The sequence below is a fragment of the Cyprinus carpio genome, chromosome A2 (genome assembly GCF_018340385.1).
Source record: "Cyprinus carpio isolate SPL01 chromosome A2, ASM1834038v1, whole genome shotgun sequence".
Taxonomy (NCBI): Eukaryota; Metazoa; Chordata; class Actinopteri; order Cypriniformes; family Cyprinidae; genus Cyprinus; species Cyprinus carpio.
The window spans coordinates 17,887,478-17,910,335 of NC_056573.1; the positions used below are offsets into that span (position 1 = coordinate 17,887,478).

Below are 22,858 nucleotides of genomic sequence, written 5' to 3' on the forward strand. Positions count from 1 at the left end.
ATATATATAAATCATTTTATTTTTAAACAATTATTTTTCCACCTCTGCAGCGTGCTCGTGCTCTCCGTACGGTACAGTGGACAAGAAGACGACCTGCTCTCAGGTGACGGGTCTGTGTCAGTGTCTTCCCAATGTCATTAACAGAGACTGCAGTGCGTGTGAGCCTGGTTTCTACAACCTTCAGAGCGGCAAGGGCTGTGAACGGTATGGGATTTCTTTCTTTCTCTCATTCTTATTGATACAGTATCAACAGAGCTGCAAGTTTTTAAAACAAATCTTTCAAATTTTATCCTCAGATGCAACTGCAACCCTATCGGCTCCACAAACGGTCAGTGTGATATCTTTAGCGGCCAATGCGAGTGTCAGCCTGGGGTCACAGGTCCACACTGTGATCGCTGTGAGATCAACTTCTTTGGATTCAGTCCGTCGGGTTGCAAACGTACGGTGTCCTTCTCTTTTGTCTTACTACAGCAGTTCTACTTAATGCAAAATTGCTTTAGAATTTATCCTATATCTTAGATTTGTTCCATTTACCATTGGTTTGGTTTTGCAGCTTGTGACTGTGACCCAGAAGGGTCAGAGTCTGCTCAGTGCAAGGATGACGGGCATTGTCAGTGTCGCCCAGGCTTCGTGGGAGCGCGCTGCGACATGTGTGAGGAGAACTACTTCTACAACCGCTCCACACCAGGTTGCCAGCAGTGTCCTAACTGTTACAGCCTGGTCCGAGACAAGGTAAGAGATCATCTTATAAACACGGGACTTTATGTTTGATAATAGAACAGAGCACTTCTGATACCTCTGAATTTTTTTTTTCTTTTCTCTGTACAGGTGAACCAGCAGAGACAGAGGCTTCATGAGCTACAGAATTTGATTGATAATCTGGACAATACTGAGAATACAGTGGGTGACAAAGCCTTTGAGAAAAGATTGAAGGAGGCAGAGAAAACAATAATGGACTTACTGCAAGAGGCTCAGGCTAGCAAAGGTATTGTCTGACAATGTAGTAAGTTTCAAAATATTTCATATAGTTTTAATACACAAAAAAAAAAAAAATTCAGATTAAGAAAATTAATAGGTCATCATATTAATTAATTATATGAAATAAGAAAAACAATTTTTTTAAGGTAAATATATATATATATATAAGATTATTATTATTTTATTTATATTTTATATATATATATGTATATATATATATATATATATATATATATATATATATATATATATATATATATATATATATATAAGATTATTATTATTTTATTTATATTTTTTGTACTGAACAATAATAGAGCAGATATATTTCAATTTACATGATTATTATTTTGTCATCTTTAACTATTATAATACAGAAGTGGATAAAGGCCTTTTGGACCGTCTAAACAACATCAACAAGACCCTGAACAACCAGTGGAATCGAATGCAGAACATCAAGAACACAGTGGACAACACAGGAACGCAGGCAGATCGAGCACGGAACCGAGTCCATGACACAGAGAACCTGATCAAGACCGCTAGAGAGGAGCTGGACAAAGCCAAGGAGGCCATCAGTAAAGTGGTGAGATTTCTATCTATTTCTATAGCTAATGGTAGTGGAGTCTATTAAAATGTCTCTAAGTTGACAATACTTTTTTTTTTCATCCTTATCGTCTGTTCCCATAGGACATTAAAATACCCACAACCCCTGGAGATCAAAACAATATGACACTTCTGGCAGAGGAAGCCCGCAAACTGTCCGAAAAGTGAGTTACGGTATTTCATGCTGTGTTAATAATGATTTGTCATACCACATATTCAACGTTTTTCTATGGCTGTTTGCACAGACATAAAGCAGATGCAGATCAGATTGAGAAGATCGCGAAGGACGCCAATGACACTTCCACTAAGGCCTATAATATGCTGAAGAAGGCGCTCGATGGCGAGAACAAGACAAGCAGCGACATTGATGAACTCAACAGGAAGTATGTCTTGGACATCCCATTTTATGCAACTTTCTTGTCTTGTCAATATTCTGTCATCTGTTTTTAGGAAAGTATCAAATATTTAAAATGCAGATGGTCATCCTTTACAACTAGAATGCTGTTCATATGTGTGCAGATATGTCGAAGCAAAGGATCTAGCCAAGAACCTGGAGAAACAGGCTGCTAAAGTACAAGCTGAAGCAGAAGAGGCAGGAAACAAAGCTCTGAAGATCTACGCTAACCTGACCAGCTTGCCCCCAATCGACACCAAAACATTAGAGGTGCTGATTTCATGATGTTTTATAATTCTTGCTGAATTTGCACAATCAACATGGATGCATCTATAATCCCGTCTCTTGAATTTCCCTCAGGATGAGGCCAATAAGATAAAGAAGGAGGCATCAGACCTGGACAAACTAGTAGACAAGACTGAGAAGGAGTACAATGACCTGAGAGAAGACCTGAGGGGCAAAGAGACAGAGGTCCGCAAACTACTGGAAAAAGGAAAAACTGAGCAACAGGTACATACTTGTTCCCCCACAGTATTGCTATTCATTCCTGTAAGTAATTATGCTCATGATAAACACAGTAAATTACTTGTAAGTGCAGAATTTGACCTTCTGAATGTTAGCCAGACAAGTCATTGAAGAGAGCAGCGTAAAAACTCAACGATTCTGTGTTTTCCAACTCTCTTTCCACTTCTGACTTCTTCAGACGGCTGATCAGTTGTTGGCACGCGCAGACGCAGCAAAGGCCTTGGCCGAGGAGGCAGCAAAAAAAGGCATCTCTACCTTCAAGGAGGCCAAGGACATTCTGAACAACCTCAAAGGTGAGAGGTCTTGGGTCATTGTGTAAAATATATTTTATTTATAATGCTAAAATTAAAATAAATATTATATATATATATATATATATATATATATATATATATATATATATATATATATAAGAAAATAACTATATATATATATATAGTGAGAGAGATCTAAACATCAAAGTAAATACGTGTTTAAAAATTTATTTATTCAAATTTGTGTCTTTCTTTTAGATTTTGACAAGAGAGTCAATGACAACAGAACTGCTGCTGAGGATGCCATAAGGCGAATCCCAGAAATCAACGCGACAATCAATGAAGCCAATGAGAAGACCCGACGGGCCGAGTCAGCTTTAGGCAATGCAGCTACAGATGCTAAAGAAGCTAAAACGAAGGCAGAGGAAGCTGAGAAAATAGCTAAGGATGTGCAGAAGGTACATGTTGAGTTTCAGATGAAGAATATTAAAAACATACAAAAGTTGTGGGATGTCCGTGTTCTTATCAAACTGTGCCTTTATTTGATTTGCTTTTTTTTTTTTTTTTTTTTTTTTTTAAATTAGGGTTCAGAAAAGACAAAGACAGATGCAGAAAAAGCTTTTGAGGACACCAAGATACTGGATGGAAAGGTGAATGACATGATGGACCAGCTCACAGCTGCTGAGAAAGAGCTAGAGAAGAAGAAAGCCGAGGCAGATGCAGACATGATGATGGCGGCCATGGTGGGTTATGGCCTTGACTATATGTGTGCGATTTGTTTAAAAACCATATTATAGACATTGTATTAACTTTGCTCTCCTTCACAGGCATCTGATAATGCTAAGGAAGCTGAGGGCAATGCCAGAAAAGCCAAAAATGCTGTCAGGACAGTGCTGAGCACAATCAATGAATTATTAAAGCAGCTCGGTAAGACACTTTAGTTGCCGATTAATAATCCACATTTTTGTGGCAGACATAATAACCAATAATTAAAAAAAAAAAAAGTTTGAAATCATGCAAGATTTCATCTACATTCCTCGATGCCTGATTAAAGATGCGTTATGCGTTATGATATTTTATTCTAGCTTATCATGAGTTTTTTTCCATTTTTAACTAATTAAAACTATTCACAATTGTTTACAGTAACTGAAATAAAGATGAAATAAAATACAAATATTGAATGAAAATTACAAATGTTGCTTTTTTAAATGAACTAAAAAATTTAATAGGTTTGAGTTGCTAAAATTGCTTAAAATGAAATAGCCAAATAGGAATATTTATTTAAAAAAAATAAAAAAATAAGAATGACAAAAGCGCATTCTAATTTACTATATTCTTAACCAAAATTAAAATGAAAATTGAAGGTATAAAAATAAAAGCTAATTCAGAATATAATATAATATTATATTATATAATGTAATAAATAATATAGTACAAATTAGCATTTTTAGATAGTACCACTGTTGGTATTGATGCTAATTTTATTTTCCTTGTTATACTGAGCAAGAAGAATGCACTTCTGTGAAATGTGTAACACACACCTTAAAATAACACCACCTTATCCTCTTCCAGGTGACATCGATAAGGTGGATCTGAGCAAATTGAATCAGATCGAAAAAGCTCTGAAAGATGCCAAGGACAAGATGGCAGAAAGTGAGCTGGACAGGAAGCTGAAGGAACTGAACGACATCGCTAAGAGCCAGGAGGACATGATCAGCGACTACGACCGTCAGATCCAAGACATTCGAAAGGACGTCGCTAACCTCAACGACATCAAAAACACTCTGCCAGAAGGCTGCTTCAACACTCCATCTCTAGAGCGGCCTTAACCTCTCCACGCCACACCGCTACGTCTGCCTTACACTCCCTGTGTTCTTCAGCATCCCTCTCCACCGACACCACTCTCAACCAAAACAGGCCTGGTTCTGTTTCAAATTCTTTTACTTGCATTTTATTTCCTTTTATTAGGTTATTGTTTGTTTGTATTTTCTGTACGTTTCTTCGAAATCATGTTTTACAAACAGAAGACAAAAGCAGCTTTTAATCTTTTGATATGCAGAAATGCTATGTGAAGAGAGTGTGTGTGTGTGTGTGTGTGTGTGTGTGTGTGTGTGTGTGTGTGTTTGTCTATATTTGTGTGTGCATGAGCTGTTAGGGGCCTCGAGTTAAACCCTCATGACTGCACCACTTCCAGCTCTTCCTCTCAAATCTCTTGTCTTTACAACCAATCAAAATTATGACCTAATCAGAAGCCAAGACATTTGTTTGAGGCCGTTTACTACGTAATCATTCTTAACGCTATTCGCTCAAAGCTAACAGTGAAGGAATCTTCTTCACCCCTCGTGCTACATTTGGTACTGAGAGTGAGTCGAACACATAAATCCAGTATTTCAGTTCATGTGTATATAAATTGTTCAGTACTAAAAGTCCCTGCATGGCTCAGCTGACTTCATACATTTCATGGTTGCGACACATTTCAGTTTTGTGTTTGTTTTGATTTTTCAGACGCTGCTGCTTATTACAGGTGTCCTGCGAAACACATTAACATGAGCAAAACACTATGCAACTTTGTACACTGGCGTAACAAGACTTTTATCTGATACACTGGTGCTAATAATTATTTCAAATGTTATATTTTTGTCTGAATGTTGTTTTTTTTCTTCTTCTTCTTTTTTTATTATAATATAGAGTTGAGGAACTGTTATTTGTGTAAATATGCTTAAATGATTCAGGAACGGCTGATTTTTGAATCCAAGACCCAACCAGCCACCTCATCAGTTCATGAGAAAAAAGAAATAAATCAGCCAAAACTTCTGCATAATATATATAATTTTATATATATATATGTTCTGTGGTATAATACGCTTGCCTGTATACATGGGTCAGTGTTGCATCATAGCTCTATCATTTATTTTATTTGTGGCTAATTTTCAGCGGATGGTGATAAGTAATGTCTTGACCCTTTGATTTGCACACCCCCAGACATCTGCATATTTTTCGAATATTTCCTATTTATCAGAATGATTTGCTTTACATGAGATGGTAAGCTTAATCTATGGTAAAGCATCTTTTTAGTGCCTAAACACTTGGACGTAATCCTCGAAATGTGGACATTGCATCTTAAGTTAAAGAGATCTTTTGAAGTCCAAATAATGGTTTAGGACATTTCACGGTTTGTTTGTTTCTTTCAGTTACTGCATCCGTAGTTCCTTTAGTTACAGTCTTACAGGTTTGCTAAATTGAGCAGTTCCTCAGCCAACTTATCGAGAGATTGAACTATGGAAAGTGCCACTATAAAGCATTAGATTAGATCTAGACCTCTCCTCTCTACCACTGTGGACATAAGTGCAACACGTACACGTTTATGTATAAAACAGTATTTTTAATTTATAAAGTATCAAGTATTTGTGATCTGTAGTTAGAGTATGTGTTTGCTGCACAGTCTTTATGTGGTCCTTTGGTTCTAGAGAGTGTAATGGTTTTTAAAGACTCCCTTCCCTCTGTTTTAATCAAGGCATTGACAAACACTCACCCAAAGGACCTGACACACGTCTGCTTGTTACCTATTTGCCTGTAAATTCAATCGTAACATTTGAATAATAAACAGTGGTTATTACAGGACTCACTGATGTGTTACTCTGCTTCATTTACTCTTGTTTCTACTTTTTACGGTAGTGTGAAGTGTGATTCAGTGCCCCAGAACAGCGGGTTTCAAACTTTTTAAAGTTAAGAATCTCCAGATATTACGACAATGCATACTTTTTTTCAGTTATGGATTTGGCAGTCACTTACATTAATATATATATGGTTATTTTCTTCTATTAAATGCTAGGGCTTCCAAAGGAATATAATAATTAACATTATTCACATGATTTTTGACCAGTTTTTAGAAAGCAGAAGTGAATAGTAATATAAATAAAGTGTTAAGTTCAAAAGTTTGCCATCAGTAATTTTTTTTTCTTATTATTTTCTTTTATTTAGCATGGATGGTTTCATGGTTTCCACAAAAGATTAAGTATCACAACTGTTCTCAATACTGATATAAATAAAAAGTATTTTCTTGAGCACCAGATCATATTGGAATGATTTCTGAAGAATCATGTGATCTTCTTCCATCTGAAGACTGGAGTAATAGCTGTTGAAAATTCAGCTTTGCCGTCACAGGAACAAATTACATATTGAAATATATTAATATAGAAAACCATTATTTAAAATTTTAATATTTCACATTTTTACTGAATTTCTGATCAAAATAATGCTGCTGTGGGGAGCATAAGAGGATTCCTTCAAATACTTGAACAAATCTTACTAATCACAAACTTTTGACCGATTAGAATTGGATAATTAGAATATCATCAAAAAGTTGATTTATTTCATTAATTCCATTCAAAAAGTGAAACTTGTATATTATATTCATTCATTACACACAGACTGATATATTTACAAAGTTTATTTCTTTTAATTTTGATGATTATAACTGACAACTAAGGAAAATCCCAAATTCAGTATCTCAGAAAATTAGAATATTGTGAAAAAGCTCAATATTCGAGACACCTGGTGCCACACTCTAATCAGCTAATTAACTCAAAACACCTGCAAAGCCTTCAAATGGTCTCTCAGTCTAGTTCTGTAGGCTACACAATCATGGGAAAGACTGCTGACTTGAGGTCCACTGAGGTCCAAGGTCAACGCAGCCGTATACCAGGAAGTTTTAGAGCACTTCATGCTTACTGCTGCTGACCAACTTTATGGAGATGCAGATTTCATTTTCCAACAGGATTTGGCACCTGCACACAGTACCCAAGCTACCAGTACCTGGTTTAAGGACCATGGTATCACCTGACCTTAACCCCATGGAAAATCTCTGGGGTATTGTGAAGAGGAAGATGCGATATGCCAGACCCAAGAATGCAGAAGAGCTGAAGGCCACTATCAGAGCAAACTCGGCTCTCATAACACCTGAGCAGTGCCACAGACTGATCGACTCCATACCACGCCGCATTGCTGCAGTAATTCAGGCAAAAGGAGCCCCAACTAAGTATTGAGTGCTGTACATGCTCATACTTTTCATGTACATACTTTTCAGTTGGCCAAGATTTCTAAAAATCCTTTCTTTGTATTGGTCTGAAGTAATATTCAAATTTTCTGAGATACTGAATTTGGGATTTTCCTTAGTTGTCAGTTATAATCACCAAAATTAAAAGAAATAAACATTTGAAATATATCAGTCTGTGTGTAATCAATGAATATAATATACAAGTTTCACTTTTTGAATAGAATTAGTGAAATCAACTTTTTGATGATATTCTAATTACATGACCAGCACCTGTATAGTTGACATTAATAACTTAAAAAAAAAATACATTTTGTAAAATCTTTCTCAAATTGTCCATGCACCTTCTATAGCACCCTCTTGTGGTCTTCTATGGGTCCCTGGACCCTGTTTGAAATCCCAAGATTAATAACAATAAAAAAATAAAAAACAAAAAAATCAAAATCATAATTGCACCAATTATTTGCAAATAAGTCAAAAATATTTTTTAAGATCGAAAGTCTATAGAGTGTACAGCATATTTAAACCATGTTCATGTCATAATAGCAGTGCAGTTATACAGTAATGTGTAGGCATAGCTATGTCTTTATTGCTGTGCAGGAAATGACACAGACTCGTTACCAAATCTAGTTTTTCAGTGTTATAGACCATTCGCTCATCTGATACAAAATCAGCACTATTATCAATATCTTTCCTAATTAAATTTGGTAAGACTTTGCCATGACTCAGCGGCCATCATCATATGCGGTTGCATTTCATTCAATTTGATTAAATGTGTTTTTCACCTCCAAAAGGCTGAAAGTACAAAATGTGAACTAGACACATAATGAAAAGCATTGTGCCAGTTTTGGCCTTAACTGAGTTTTCAAAAGTCATTTACATCTTTAACATAAGGCTCTCTCTTTTAACATGCTGGCAGTCATGACTCTAAAATACTGAAATAAAGAGGGTTTTTCTCTAAATCTACCAGACTGATGACTAGATTGAAAGGAACCATCATGTGAACTATCATCTGCAGAGTCAAGTCCTTGAATCAGTCGAATCAAACGAGTTTATTAGAACTTCTATAGTCATTCAACTGAATTTAAATCTTTATTACAAAATAACTTACTTATTGCAAAAGCAATAAGTTTGTTCTTCATTTTGTATATCTGTAACCTAGTTTTATCATTTAAAACCTAAAAAAAAACTGTTTTGTGAAATGTTGTGTTTAGAAAGAGTGTTGAATGTTTCTTTAAATAATATAAAATAATATTTTAAATATATGCCACAATACATATATTAATGCATTTTTATTTTACTTTATTTTATTTTAAATAGACCCAAATTCTAAAGACATAGCCCTAAAGACATTTAAATGATTAGAAATATATATATTTCAAATAAATGAAGAACCCTTAAAAAATAAAGAACAAAAAATAATAACAAAAAAAAAATGAATAAAACATTTTAACATTTATTTTTATTTTAATTAAATATATATAACAATATATATTAATGCAATTAAATTTTTATTTTATTATTTTTATTTCAAATATATGCCACATTATATGTTCATGAGACGACATTTATTCATTTTTATTTTAATTTATTATATTTTAAATAGATGACACCTTATATACTAATGCAATGACATTCATGCATTTTTATTTTATTTAGTTTTTTTTTTTAATAGATGTCACATTATATATTAATGCAATGACATTCGGCCATTTTTTCTTCTTTTTTGAAATACATGCCACACTATATATTAATTCAATGAAATTCATACATTTTTAAATGTGACATAAATGTCCAGATTCATTTTAGGGCCACTGTATATGCTCTCCAATCAAACCTATGGAGGACATAAAATTTGCAGTGTTTTCTTTATGTAGCCTAATAACTGAAAGTCATTATTTCATTATTTGTATTTTCGTTGTCCTCAGTGATCTATGAGAGAGCTTATGAGACTTTCTCTACCTTCTCTCTGTTTCTTATCCTGTCCATGTGTGAGGGTGTGGTGCTGGCAGAGTCCTGCGAGAGGTAGACAGGGTGTGCTTCACACTATGCCATGCTGTTCTCTGCGGCCGGAGCATGTTTACCTGGAGAGTTAGGTGGGGCTCACTGCGTCTGTGTGAGGAACAAGGTGTGGACGATAAAGATGTGTGGCGCTGGATGTTTGGGTGTGTTTTGGTTATGCGTAGCTGAGACACCTCTGACTCAGCCCAGCGTCTTTCCTTTCCTCTCGAGAGTTCGTGACAGGGCGTAGCCAGCTGAACACAGTAGAAAATTATCTGCCCTCCGGCCGTGGATTTTTCATGACTCCGGTATATTTGACTGTTCTACAGTCACTCGTCCAGTGCGGTTCAGTTTGTGCCGGTATTTTGATGACAGCTGTGGTTTCTGTGGAGATATAATGTTTTTTCTTTACTACTCATTTTCAAGATAGGGTCTACTGTATATAACTAAAAAGATGCCAAATGTGAATTAATTAAATTAAATGGCACATTAAGTCAGGATCTGTGTACACAGTTCAACACAACAGATTCAGTGCCAGTACAGGCATTATACAATTTGTAAACCCAAACACGACGTGCTAAATAAGATAAAGCTCACAATAAGTGTACTTTCCATTTCATCCGTATCATTTTATTGAAAACACTTCTATGGATCTTATGTCTATTAGGCCTACATACAGCCTCAAGCTTTAATATCCTACTTTTAATATCAGAACCAAATAAGCTGAAGCATTGATGAACAATGGGTTCATTGTTCTGGTGCTGTAGTTATAGGCTTTTAAATCAAACACTTCTTTATGTGAGGAATGGCATGATACATTTCTTATCAGGCACATGGTGTGTGAATCACTCCTGAGTAAATGAACAGTTGAGACACGGAGCTTGACGTGCCCGCGCTTGTCAGGTAGGGAAGTTTTTAAGTGCGCGCGCGGGGATCAGCTGGCAGAACCGTCAGGTGTCCGCTCATCGCACCGAGGACTAACGGACCGCCAGGATCATTAATATCCAGCAGACATTATAAAAGAGAGAACGTGGCATTAAATCTTGTTTCTTGGATGTGGAAAATGAAGATCAGTTGGATCATTCTTTGCGCAGTTTGCATCTGGTCTCCAGTTCACTCAACAGTTCGATGTAAGTAAAGTTTTGCCTGCCTGTTAATTCATTTTAGACATTATGATGATGTGTAGACAACTGGTACGTACAGTAGTAGGCTACTAATTTGCTTTGCAAGTGTTGCTAAATCTTGAGTGATTTGTGAATAGTTTTTTTTCATAACTGATAGGCAGAATAAATTCAGTCCAAGAAAGCTATTTTAAGGTGAAAGTGAAACAGCTAGTACAATAAGTTTGTGTATTTAACATTTCTTCATATTTTTCTCTGTTTTAAATGTAACAGTGTACCATGGTATGGTATTGAGTGGCTAATCCATTTGGCATCATATTTTAAGACAACATTAGTGACAGAAAGTCTCCCACTTTATCTGTATTTACTGTAGATTATAATTAATCTAGAACAGAGTATAGTGAATTGCAATGTAACAAAAACTACTGACAGAGTTATTGACTTAAACATCATATAACAACCAGATCATAATAATAGTCTTATGATAACCACAATACTCATCATAATCATAGCTATCAGGGGAAAATGTGTTAGCTAGATACAGTTAGCATAATTTAAATTGTAATAATGATAAACTTGTGTTATGAATGTAGGCTACTTCTAGGCAACTGGCCCCCCTCCCCCACAAAAACGAATTCAAATTCTACAATTATTATATATGCAGTTCATTATGACTTTTTTTTTTTTTTTTTTTTTTTTTTTTGTGCCGCATCCTACTGCTTTTTCTGTGTTAGGACTCCTTGTCAAGTAAACAGAATAAATATTTTTTCCATTCTTCAATGATATCATATATAGCCAAAGAATTAGAAACACCATTGAGGAAGTGTTCACAAGCTTTTTTTAATGCCAAAGTAATACATCATAATAAAATTAAAAACATATAACAATGAGAACAAACTTTGAAGTTGGCTTGAGAAAGCCTAGCCTGAAAGTTTGAAGTTGTAGCCTAAAAGCTTGAAGTTTGAAAGTTTAGATAGACAGATTAGACTGATGTTATTAACATGTTGCTAGCATTGTTATAATTTTATTATATAATTTATAATTTTAGCATGATTAGCATGTTGCTAGAATGTTGTTAACATATTTTTAATGCAAACATCATGTTGTTAACATTTTGTTTCTAGCAGGATTATGTTTCTAGCATGATAAGCATAAGCAAATATCTTAAATATCAGATCAGTAAGTTGGCTTTCTCAAGTTTAATAATAATAAAAATAATAATAAAAAAGAAAATAAAAACTAAAAAAAAAAAAAAAAAAACCATTCGAAACTGGAAACACAACAGTCTGTGCGGGAAAAAAAAAATTGTCCTGGGGCCATGTAAGGATGACTGTTGTCTAACAGCTGGGTAGTTTTGTCTCTCATTGAGAGGCTGTTGTTGCTGCCTGCCTGTGTTGCTCACCTCACCTGTGAGGGACCCTGATGTTGCCCGGTTAGGCGGAATGTAATGTCTGTTCTGAGTGGATGAGGTTTGGTTCATGCTGACTTATATTTCCTCATTATACCTTTACGATAAATTACCTACAAGAGTGAGCTTGTCCTACCCACAAAGCCTGTCTATTATCTAACATACATAATCGTCTGTGTGTTCAGCATACTGTGGGCCTGGTTGAACATGGACTAGGTTGTTTTATTGCAGGTAATCCTACATGGTCTAATGAGTTTACACAGCTGAGGGCATTTCTTCTTCCCTTTGAAAAGATGTCCACCTCTGGATGTCCGGAGTGTCTTTCAGATACTTGTTGATCCCCAGACATGTGTGGTTTTGTCATTGTATTCTGCGGTAGCTTATGGTTTGTGGGTTTCAGTAATTGTCCATATAATAACCTGGAGAGTGAGTGAATAAACCTTAGGGTGGGGTGTAATTTTCTGCATTTGTGGGAATTGTTAGTTTTTATAGGTATAAAACGGTCTTTAGATGTTACTTTCCATTGCTCACAGCAATCCTACTAAAAACTTGACTGGCGCCAGTTAACTTTGACAATGCACATCGATACTATCTTTTCAAAGACTGTAAAATGTCTGCTTATTCAGCAGATTCCTTAACCACAGAACGTCTTTATGGGCGCCTGCTTTGAACAGAAAAATGTCGACATCAAGTAACCCATCTTGGCATGTTGTCTTGCAGCCTCTGCCTGTTCATGTCATGGTAAGGCACAATACTGCAGAGCAGATCAGCTGGGATTCTACTGTATAAACTGCCAGGGAAACACCGAAGGGCGGCACTGTGAAAACTGTAAGGAAGGATACTACCACCAGAGGGCAGGAGACAACTGTGTGCCCTGCAACTGCAACACTGCAGGTGAGCTGCTGCTTTAAAGGGATGCTCCACCCTGTTATATAATGAAAATGCAGTTTTAATAGTTTATATTTAATAGTATAGTATATAGTATATTTAATAGTTTACATTTTTTTTGTCTCCAGTCTATACAGGCATTATCTGAGTAAAGTTGTACAAAATGCCTATACTTTGTTCTGTCCAGGTTCTCAAGGACCAGTCTGCAACAATGAGGGACGGTGTACTTGTAAACAAGCAGTTTATGGAGACAAGTGTGACCGCTGTCATGATGGCTCTCCAGTCACTGCCAGTGGATGTGAACCTTTGAGGTGAGAACAGTGAGCCTTACATCTCTGACTGCCATCTAACTACAGTATTACTATGTAGAATTATTTGGTTCAATCAATGTTCTTCTTATGCAGGCTAAACTGCCGGTCACGTAACAGTGGCCGTCTCACGTATAACACAGAGGAATGCCTGCCCTGCTTTTGCAATGGCCACTCAAGTGTGTGCTCCTCAGCTGAGGGATATTCCATTCACAACATCACTTCGACTTTTGAAAACGGTGAGCTTGATGTGTAATCTCTGATTTTAGTAAATCACATTCAGTGTTAGTTGCTGATTTAATTCAAAACTTTGTCTCGTCTCACAGGACCTGAGGGCTGGCGAGCCGCAACCGCTCAAGGTGTGAACCCTTCAAAAGTGCAATTCAGGTGGTCTCCTACTCACAAAGACATTGAGGTTATCTCTAAGGAGGTCCTTCCTGTTTATCTGTTTGCTCCAGGCATGTGGATTACATTTTATATTACTTAATATCAGTAATATACCATTAGTGATGTATTGCCATTTCCTTGACTCCTGTGCTTCTGTGTTTAATGTAGCATCGTACCTGGGGAATCAGGCATTGAGCTACGGTCAGACGCTCAGCTTCGCTCTGCGTCTGGACAGAGGTGTCCGTCGTCCTTCCACCTCTGATGTCATCTTAGAAGGAGCAGGTCTTAAGGTGTCTGCTTCACTAGGAGACTTGAGAACTGTGGTGCACTGTGGCAAGAAAATCACCTACACATTCAAGTGAGTCACTTCATTTCTAATAACCAGATCATTGTGTTTTCTGAAGAAGTGTGAGTGGTGCTTACCTTGCCCTGGTTCCTGCCTCTGTTTAAGTCTAGGAATTTTTAGGGATACATAATATATGGGTACCATATCAGTGTAGAGATATTTTGATTGTCCTGTTTAAAGGTCTATGACTGAGGCTGATAATAAATCTTCTTATGCATATTATACTTTATAGACTGGACGAACAGCCTGGCAGCAAATGGAAACCACAGCTCTCATCCACAGAATTTCAAACACTTCTGAGCAATCTTACAGCCATTAAAATCAGAGCAACATTTGGTGAGTCTTTAATCTCTCCACTCCAGTAATGTATCACTGAGCTGCATATATTGTGGAAAACATATATATGGATAAAAGAATTGTATATCTGCTTTCACAACAGGACGTGGTTATCTGGATGATGTCTCTCTGGTGTCAGCTAAACTGGGTCCTGGCACTCCTGCCATCTGGGTAGAAAAGTGCAGATGCCCTGCTGGTTATGGTGGACTGTTTTGTGAACGCTGTGCCACTGGATACCGGAGACGTTTCCCTGGCCAAGGCCCCCAAAGCCCCTGTGATCCCTGCTCCTGTCAGGGTGGAACTTGTGATCCAGAAACAGGTTTGTTTTTTCAGTGTTTAATGAACATTCGTATTTCAGTTATGAAAAAGAAGTCTGAGCTGAGAAAGGTGGATTTGTTGTGTTTACAGGAGGCTGTTACTCAGCTGATGAGATACCAAATCTGCAGATGTGCCCTAAAGGTTATTATGTCAACCGCCAACAGTCCAACTCCTGCCAGAAGTGTCCTTGTCCCGAGGGTGAGGCTTGCTATATTATTCCAGGAACCCAGGAGGTGATGTGTGCTCGCTGTACCCCGGGGACTACAGGTGAGGAACACCAAGGAAACATTGACGTAGATGTTCACCCAAAACTGAAAAGTCTGTTGTTATGTACATAAACTTGTTTCATTTCCTGGCTGTCCTTTTCAATATAATAAAACTAGTTGGGTCTGTCAAGCTGTACATTGTCAAAAAGCACTACAGAAGCAGAATTATAAAAGTCATGCATTAGATTTTATTATAAACTTTAGCTGAAATTTAAATTTAACTCTAAAATAACTTTGTTTCGTTACGATTGTGTACTAAATTGTTGTGCTGTTAAACATTATGGAGCTATTCCCCATATTTACTAATAACACATTTTTTTAAAGGCTCTCGTTGCGAAATCTGTGATGACGGTTTCTATGGAGACCCTCTGGGAGAGTACGGCCCTCCCAAACAGTGCCAGCCTTGCCAATGTTATGGCCACGTGGACCAGAACACTGTCGGTAACTGTGACCGCCGAACAGGGGAGTGTCGGAAGTGCCTGAGTCACAGCACCGGCCCCAAGTGTGAGAACTGTGACGATGGATACTACCACAGTTACCCCACAGAGCCATGTCAAGGTATGGAAAAATACTATAATTGTCACAAGCCTGAATATATGCTGCAGATTGTACTAGTGATGTAATCCATAACAGTGAAAGTCACCTAAGTTTTGCTTTTTTCTCCTTGTAGCTTGTAACTGCAACCGACAGGGTTCTGTGTCAAATTCATGCAATGATAAAGGACAGTGCAAGTGTAAGGAAGGTTACGATGGACTCAAATGTGACAAATCAACATGTCCTTCCTGCTTTAACCCAGTCAAGAGCAAGGTAAGACATTGCAGAACTGAAAACAAAATTAAGAAATACAAACTAATAAAAAAAATATATATTATATTAGTAATTTACATGGAACATATATATGAAAAATAATTTAGGTCAATACATTTTAGTTTGATGTAGTTTGAATTAAGTCTCTTTGAATTATTGAATTGTATGAAATACAGTAAAAACAGTAATATATTGAAATATATGTATGAGGGTGTGATTTAACCATGAGAAAATAATGATCGGTTAATATCATCATGTCAAAATAAGCACTTTACACTATACGCTGTGTGAAAGAAAAAATGAGTGAGCCCTGCTGGATTTGATGATTGTTTATTATCTGGACAGTGATATAACGGTATGTTGCTTTGGCGCTGATCTTGAACACTGCCTGTGTGGGTGGAATTAAATGTGCTGTTTGCCCAGCGACCAGCATGCACAAAATCTCACTGCTGTTAACTCTAGTGCATTTACAAAAGCCTGCTGACTCAAGGTTAAATATGTCATTTACTGTAGCGTTGGATCCAGTCCCTGCACACCTGTTAAAGTAGAGGTATATGAATAAATGGTGGTGAATAAATGACGAACATTGTGGGGTTTTTCTTTTCAGATGGAGGTTTACGCAAGACAGCTGCAAGACATGGAGGATTTATTTAAAGGAATTGGAGGTGATGATGCTCCAGTCAACGATGCTCAGATGGTACGAGCTATTAGGGCTGCAGAGGTCATGGTGCAAAGCCTGCAAATCAGAGCAAATGAACTCACAAGTACGAAAATCCTTTATTCGTCTTGTTTCATTTATTGTTTTTAGTTAGTTTACTGTCTGTTTTTAACACTGGCTTTTTTATACCAAATAGATACAGAGAAACAGCTTCAAGATAAACTGGTAAGCATTAGCCGATCCCAACTGAGAGAGGACAGAAAAATGGAGGCTTTGTTGACAACAGTGGATGGGATCAGAAACAAGGATCAGCAGTACAGAACAGAAGTTTCAGAAATCCGTAAACTCATCAGTGAGATCAGGTTAAAACTGCAACAGGCCAAACGGGACATCCAACAGGCTGTGAGTATTTCATTATTAGATTTGTATGGGTGTTTTTATATATATATATATATATATATATATATATGGGTGTTTAGATGTGATCTCCAGCCTAACTGTCACATAGAGAGTTAATAAAAATTCTCAGCATTTCCCTCATTCCCTTTATGTCTATTTCAGGAGTTTCCCTCAGGTGATGCGCTGCCAGGCGCTGACACCTTGTCTGATTTGGTTCAGAGAGCTGCTGATCTTGCTAAGCAGTAAGTCATGTGTTATTCTCAAATGCCACAAACAGTGGAACAACACATGCTGAGATCCATAACTGCATGTGCACTAATAAGGCAGTTGCATATTCAACAAAAGCTCTAATAGTTTTCCTACAGTTTCACATTAAAATGTGGTGGCTCTGAACCTTTTTTGCTTCACGACCCAGCCTTAACAGGGAACATCATATGAAGACATTTTTATTGTACAAAATAAAATAAAAAATTGCTATCATAACTATGCATGATTATTATTTGCATTACATTTGTTGCCATATTTGCATTTAGAATTGTTTTTTCCCTTGCTGTCTATGGTAAGAAAGATTTAAAATTTGCATTTGCATTAAAAATGCCTTTAACCGCTGACTAGACTTCCACAGCACATCTGCAGTACATATCTTGCTGTGAATCCAAAATATGTGACTGACTGAAAAAAAGACTGACTGAAGGGGTTTTTCTTGCCAGGCACCAAGGTGAGGCAGTGACAGTGGAGACCATTGCAGCCAATTCTCTAGCAGAATCTGAGAAAGCCATAGACCTCATCCGAGGTGTCATCAATCGAGAAAATAATGTCAAAGGCGAGCTCAGGGACCTCAAAAGACAGTAAGTTGCATATAGCTTAACTTTTATATTAGAAACACTGTTAAACCAAATAATGTTCTCCAAGTGTTTACCTGAATTGTGCAGAGATAAAGTCAGTGACCTTACTTTCTAATGATGTTGTTTTCAGGTATGAAGCAGATGTAACTAAAGTACTTGACATGGATAGGAAGGCCGTTCAACTGACTGATACAGCTGGAAAGGAGAGCGGAGTGGCTCAGAACACTCTCAAACAGTTATCTGACCTGGAGAAGAAACTTCCAAAGCCCCTTGCGGTAGTCAATCTTAATTAAATATTTATGTTTGTAGAAGAGTTTAAGTAAAAATAGGGGAATACAGGAGATGCAAATCTTTGTTCGAACCCCCATTCGCTTCTACAAAATGTTTGCTGTTCATGCCAGAGTCTCCAAAAATACACAATATAACATGAACAATTTGTACTATTATCGTTCTGTTTCTGCAGAAGGACATTGCTGGTGTGGTTTCCAAGTTCGATAGTCTGAAGGGTATGGTGGAGGGGAATTTATCACAGTACCAGGACTTTCAGCAGTATTTGCTCAAGGAGCAGAAAGAGACAGCCGATCTGTTCAATAAGGCCAAGAGTTTCCAACAGGTAAACCTAATCCTCTGTTAAACATTTCTGACAGTGTAGATTGTTCAGAAACCAATCATTTCAAAGAACAATGTGTGTAAGAATGTGATGACTGAAAATGAGCTTGATGTTAAGTCGATGGTATGCTGACAACAATCAAAAATTTGCAACAAGACTTGACCTTTAATGGCTGTTCCTGGGTCAACGGGAAAATTAACAATTGTTTTAACTTGATTTAAGGTTCAAGACAAACTTCTTGCCAGGGCAAATGATGCAGAAGCAGTTAAAAATAAATCTCTGGAAATCTTTGCCAACAACATGGATAGTCTGGATAAGACACTAGAGACACTCAAAGGTACAGATGAACACTAGACTTCTACAAGCTATTAAATATTATGTATGCACTTCAGTTGAAGATTTTGTCAGTCAAAAGGTATGTTTTAACATTTTTGGAGTCTCTGCAAGGCTGCATTTATTTGATTAAAAATACAGTTAAATAAGAATATTGTTAAATATTTTTTATTTTTATTCAAATATTCATTTGTTTATTTAACAGAGACAACTAGCTACAGAACTAGCTACAGAGATCATTTCATCTAACTGTAAAAAAAAAGGAATGTTCTGATATTCTTAGTGCTTTTGCATGCATGTTACATAATTTTATGTATATTCCCAATAAACATATCTTTTAAAAAAAGAGATAATTTAATCTACAGTCCCTGTTATTATTAGAATAACTGTGTTCGATTGTAATATATTTCAAATGTCATTTTTTTCTGTGATGGCGATGCTGAGTTTTTAGTAGCCATTACTCCAGTCTTCAGTGTCACATGATTTTTCATAATCAGTGTTAAAAATAGATGTGATACATTTGTAAAATGTAAACAGTAATACATTTTTCAGAATTCTCAGATGAATAGTTAAAAAGAACAGCACTGATTAGAAATTGAAATATTTTGTATCGTAATAAATGTCTTTACTGTTACTTTTGATAATTTTAATGCATCCTTTCTGAATTAAAGTATTCATTTAAAAATATTCTTACCTACCTTACCTTTTGAGCAGGAGTGTATATATCTCCAGATAATGTTCTGTCATTATTTAAACTACAATTATTTACATTACAATAAACCTTAACTCTTTAAAAAAATATGCATTTCTCTATTGTGTCTTTACTCAGGATTTGATGATCAGATCAGTGGTAATAAGGATCTGGCAGATGCCGCTATTCGAAAACTTCCTGCCATCAATGCCACCATCCAGAAGGCCATAGCTGACAACATTAAGACTCAGGACATTCTGGATGCAATGTCTCCTCAATACAGAGATGCTCAGGATACTATCGACACTCTTAAAAGCACTGCAACCAAACTGCAGGTATGACGACCTGTTACCTTGAGTGCTCACCTGTTTATTTTGTAAAAACAGTATTTGTGCCAATGCCGTTAAGATTTCACAGAAAGACCAGTTCAGTTTCTCACATCATCTGTCACTAGCTGTACTAAATGACCCGAGTTGAGTGGGTCTATTTGAGTCATATACAGAAAGTTTTGAATGCTTGTATGTCTCCACAGGGAATGTCAGATGCTCTTCCGCCCTCTTTGGAAATTTTGGAAACTGCCACTAAACTGAAAAAGGATGTGGATGGTCTGATGAAAGGGGCTTCTGTAACTAGAGACAAACTGAATGAAGAGAAAAACCAGGCAAAAGCACAGATAACTCAAGCAAAGAATGTAAGAATGTCTGCTTATATAAAACTATTTGAGAAAGATATTTGAAATCACATGTAAATGCTAAATTTTATTTTCTCTATTGTTAAATCAGGCTGTCATGGCGTCCACTGGGGCACTTGAAAACGCAAAGAATGCCAGGAATGCTGTTAGTGATACTTTAAAGACAATCAATGATATTATGAGCTCACTAGGTGAGTTATAACAATAATTCACTACATGCAAAACATACAGTCAAGTGCAGTGTGAACATTTTTTTTGTATCATTTATATACTATTATAGTATTAATATTTGAAATTAGCTTTTGTTCAGTGTGTTTATTTTTCATTTTAGTTAAAGTTGTAGTAATTTTGTTATGTGCTTTTTTTTTTGTTAAATTTCATTTTGTTTTAAATATTTTTACTTCATTTTTAGTAATTTTAGTACTTCAACTTCAACATGTTTTATTTCAGCCTAGGTACCATTTCTCATTTTTGTTAAAGTTTTTTTTATTTTATTTTTATTTAAGTTATTCTATTTTTTTATGTATATTTTATTTTAGCTTTATTTCAGTTAACAAAAATAATTTGTGATAGTTTATTTTAGTAATATAAAATACATTTGGTAATAAAAGTGTGACAAACTTTGTCAGAGAATCTTAGACTTTTCTATAAAATGTAACTGTGATAATGGCATGTCGGAGGCAGAACTAAAAATATTATTAGTTGCTAAATATATTTTCATATCCAAATTTTTATCCCAGCGCTGAGCAAGGATTCACCATGACTGTAATACTGTTTTCCAGGAACTCCCGGGACAGTTGACGGCACACGACTGGTCGAGCTAGAGAACGCCATCACTGAAAGCCGCAGTCGCGTGGAGAAGGAGCTGAGGCCCAAACTCAGGGAGCTGGAGAAGAAGGAAGCCCAGCAGAGAGACACCATTGCAGGCATGATCAGTGACATTGACACCATCCTGGCTGACATTGCCAACTTAGAGGAGATCCGTAAAAGCATTCCTAATGGCTGTTACAACATACCACCTATTGAAAGGCCGTAAAAGTTACTGCAGGGCTAAATCACAATGTTACATAGTTTAATCTATGTAACATTGTGATCATAGTTTAACTTACTGACCCTAGTTAAAAAGTAATAACATGATTTTGTACTGTGTGAGAGAATTTTTTAGTATTTATTTTTTCAGTTTAATTTGTTTTTCTAATTTTTAAAATTATTACTGTGAAGTTTGAAATGTTGTAAATGATATTTCTGTTTTGCATGATTGCCAAAGATATTTTGTTTTGGGTGATCAATAGATAAATATATACCATATCTTTAATTCTTCTAGATAAGAAGTAACATCCAGTTGCTTCTCCATCTGCTTCAGCATCTAGTAAAAAATACTTTCAAACATGAAAGAAATGCACAAACTAACAATGTCCATTCTTTTTGTTCATTCTTGTTATTTTGTTTTATTAAATTCAGTATTGTCATCAAGGACACAAGTTATTGTCATGGCAACATACTGTTTCTGTTTTTGAATGCTTATCGAATAGCCACTATAAAGTAGAAATATATTAATGTAAGACATTACACAGACACACTTATACGTGCTTTACACCATTGACAGCTAACTAAAAAATGAATAATATTGAAGATCTAAAATTAAGATCTACAGTTTTAGCATCTTAAAAACAGAACCTTATAATCTTATATGGTGTTTTATATGTATACAAGGAGATTTATCTCGATAATCAATTTAAAAGCAAGAGGGCAATAAAAATACAAGAAACAAACTATCATCAACAATATCTATTTTTGTTGCTCATGATTTTGAATGAAGGCGTGAAGAATGCAAGGAAGCAATGAAGATTGTAGAGCTACAGAAAAATGCAGCATGAAAAATATGCATGAAAAAATATATTATTTGTATTTCCCACTATTTTTTAATGAATTTACATTGAGAGAAAATTAAGTCTCCTAGTGATTCCTCATATACCAGTTGCTATGGTTACTGCTCAATGAAAATGAAAAAATTACATAAAAATCATGAATTTATGTTATGAGGTATTAGTGTGTTTAATAATTCTCTGTATATTAGAGAAATATAATCCATTCAAAATATGAAATGGGGTGTTATATTTCTCCTTTAATGTCTGTGACAATGAACATAACCAACAGCACACAGTTACACAAGGAATATCTAATAAAAGTTACAATCTCATTATTTTAATTTGCTTTACATTTTCGAAGATTAACATTCTGGCTTCTAGTTTCATTTATGAATAGTCTCTGGTTAAAATTATCAAAATGAATCATCATGTTCACAATAATCACAGTAATATATTGAAGTCTTCTTCATATCATAAAGCCAGAGCCTCCCTAAAATCGCAAAGCCGCTCAAAATCAATTATGCACAATATACAGAATTCGCTGAATCTGTTATTGTTCACATCAAATACACTTTGATTCGTTTATAAAGGTTGTGTTAGATGTGCAGCAGTTCAAATAATAATTTAATCATTTAAAGGATGTTCCAACCATCAAACGGCTTTAAAAAGAGTTTAAAAGCATATCGTTTTTTTGTCCTTGTCTAACATGAACAGAAAACTTGAACTATCTCAGCATGGTCTCTTCAAAAAACAAGCGAAAGTAGAAGGAA

At 35.9% G+C, this 22,858-nt stretch overlaps 2 protein-coding genes across 3 annotated transcripts in view; both read left to right on the forward strand.

Moving 5' to 3' along the window:
• The window catches only part of LOC109108370 (laminin subunit gamma-1-like), a 55,033-nt gene extending 48,658 nt beyond the window's left edge, over window positions 1-6,375 (forward strand). Inside the window, exons 15-28 of the mRNA XM_042776147.1 lie at window positions 51-204; window positions 297-439; window positions 554-732; window positions 829-985; window positions 1,356-1,561; window positions 1,666-1,745; window positions 1,827-1,964; window positions 2,101-2,245; window positions 2,336-2,485; window positions 2,679-2,793; window positions 3,013-3,212; window positions 3,339-3,497; window positions 3,582-3,681; window positions 4,327-6,375. Coding sequence (XP_042632081.1) covers window positions 51-204; window positions 297-439; window positions 554-732; window positions 829-985; window positions 1,356-1,561; window positions 1,666-1,745; window positions 1,827-1,964; window positions 2,101-2,245; window positions 2,336-2,485; window positions 2,679-2,793; window positions 3,013-3,212; window positions 3,339-3,497; window positions 3,582-3,681; window positions 4,327-4,583 — 2,183 coding nt within the window. The 3' untranslated portion in view covers window positions 4,584-6,375. The remainder of the gene's footprint in view (window positions 1-50; window positions 205-296; window positions 440-553; window positions 733-828; window positions 986-1,355; window positions 1,562-1,665; window positions 1,746-1,826; window positions 1,965-2,100; window positions 2,246-2,335; window positions 2,486-2,678; window positions 2,794-3,012; window positions 3,213-3,338; window positions 3,498-3,581; window positions 3,682-4,326) is intronic.
• A 4,205-nt stretch (window positions 6,376-10,580) lies between these two features.
• On the forward strand, window positions 10,581-21,991 carry lamc2 (laminin, gamma 2). 2 transcript variants are annotated; one of them, XM_042776153.1, is made up of 22 exons: window positions 10,581-10,938; window positions 13,058-13,231; window positions 13,413-13,536; window positions 13,630-13,772; window positions 13,860-13,991; window positions 14,089-14,278; window positions 14,499-14,606; window positions 14,701-14,921; window positions 15,011-15,187; window positions 15,511-15,744; window positions 15,857-15,993; window positions 16,601-16,757; window positions 16,848-17,053; window positions 17,213-17,292; window positions 17,761-17,898; window positions 18,026-18,170; window positions 18,359-18,508; window positions 18,728-18,842; window positions 19,668-19,864; window positions 20,062-20,220; window positions 20,312-20,411; window positions 21,003-21,991. In XM_042776153.1, the coding sequence occupies exons 1-22, from the start codon at window positions 10,863-10,865 to the stop codon at window positions 21,254-21,256; spliced, it is 3,417 nt and encodes a 1,138-aa protein (XP_042632087.1). In that variant the 5' UTR covers window positions 10,581-10,862; the 3' UTR covers window positions 21,257-21,991. The 2 variants fall into 2 exon arrangements, with proteins under 2 accessions (XP_042632087.1, XP_042632089.1); XM_042776155.1 differs by having other exon boundaries at window positions 14,499-14,602; window positions 14,706-14,921.
• The last annotated feature ends 867 nt before the right edge of the window (window positions 21,992-22,858 follow it).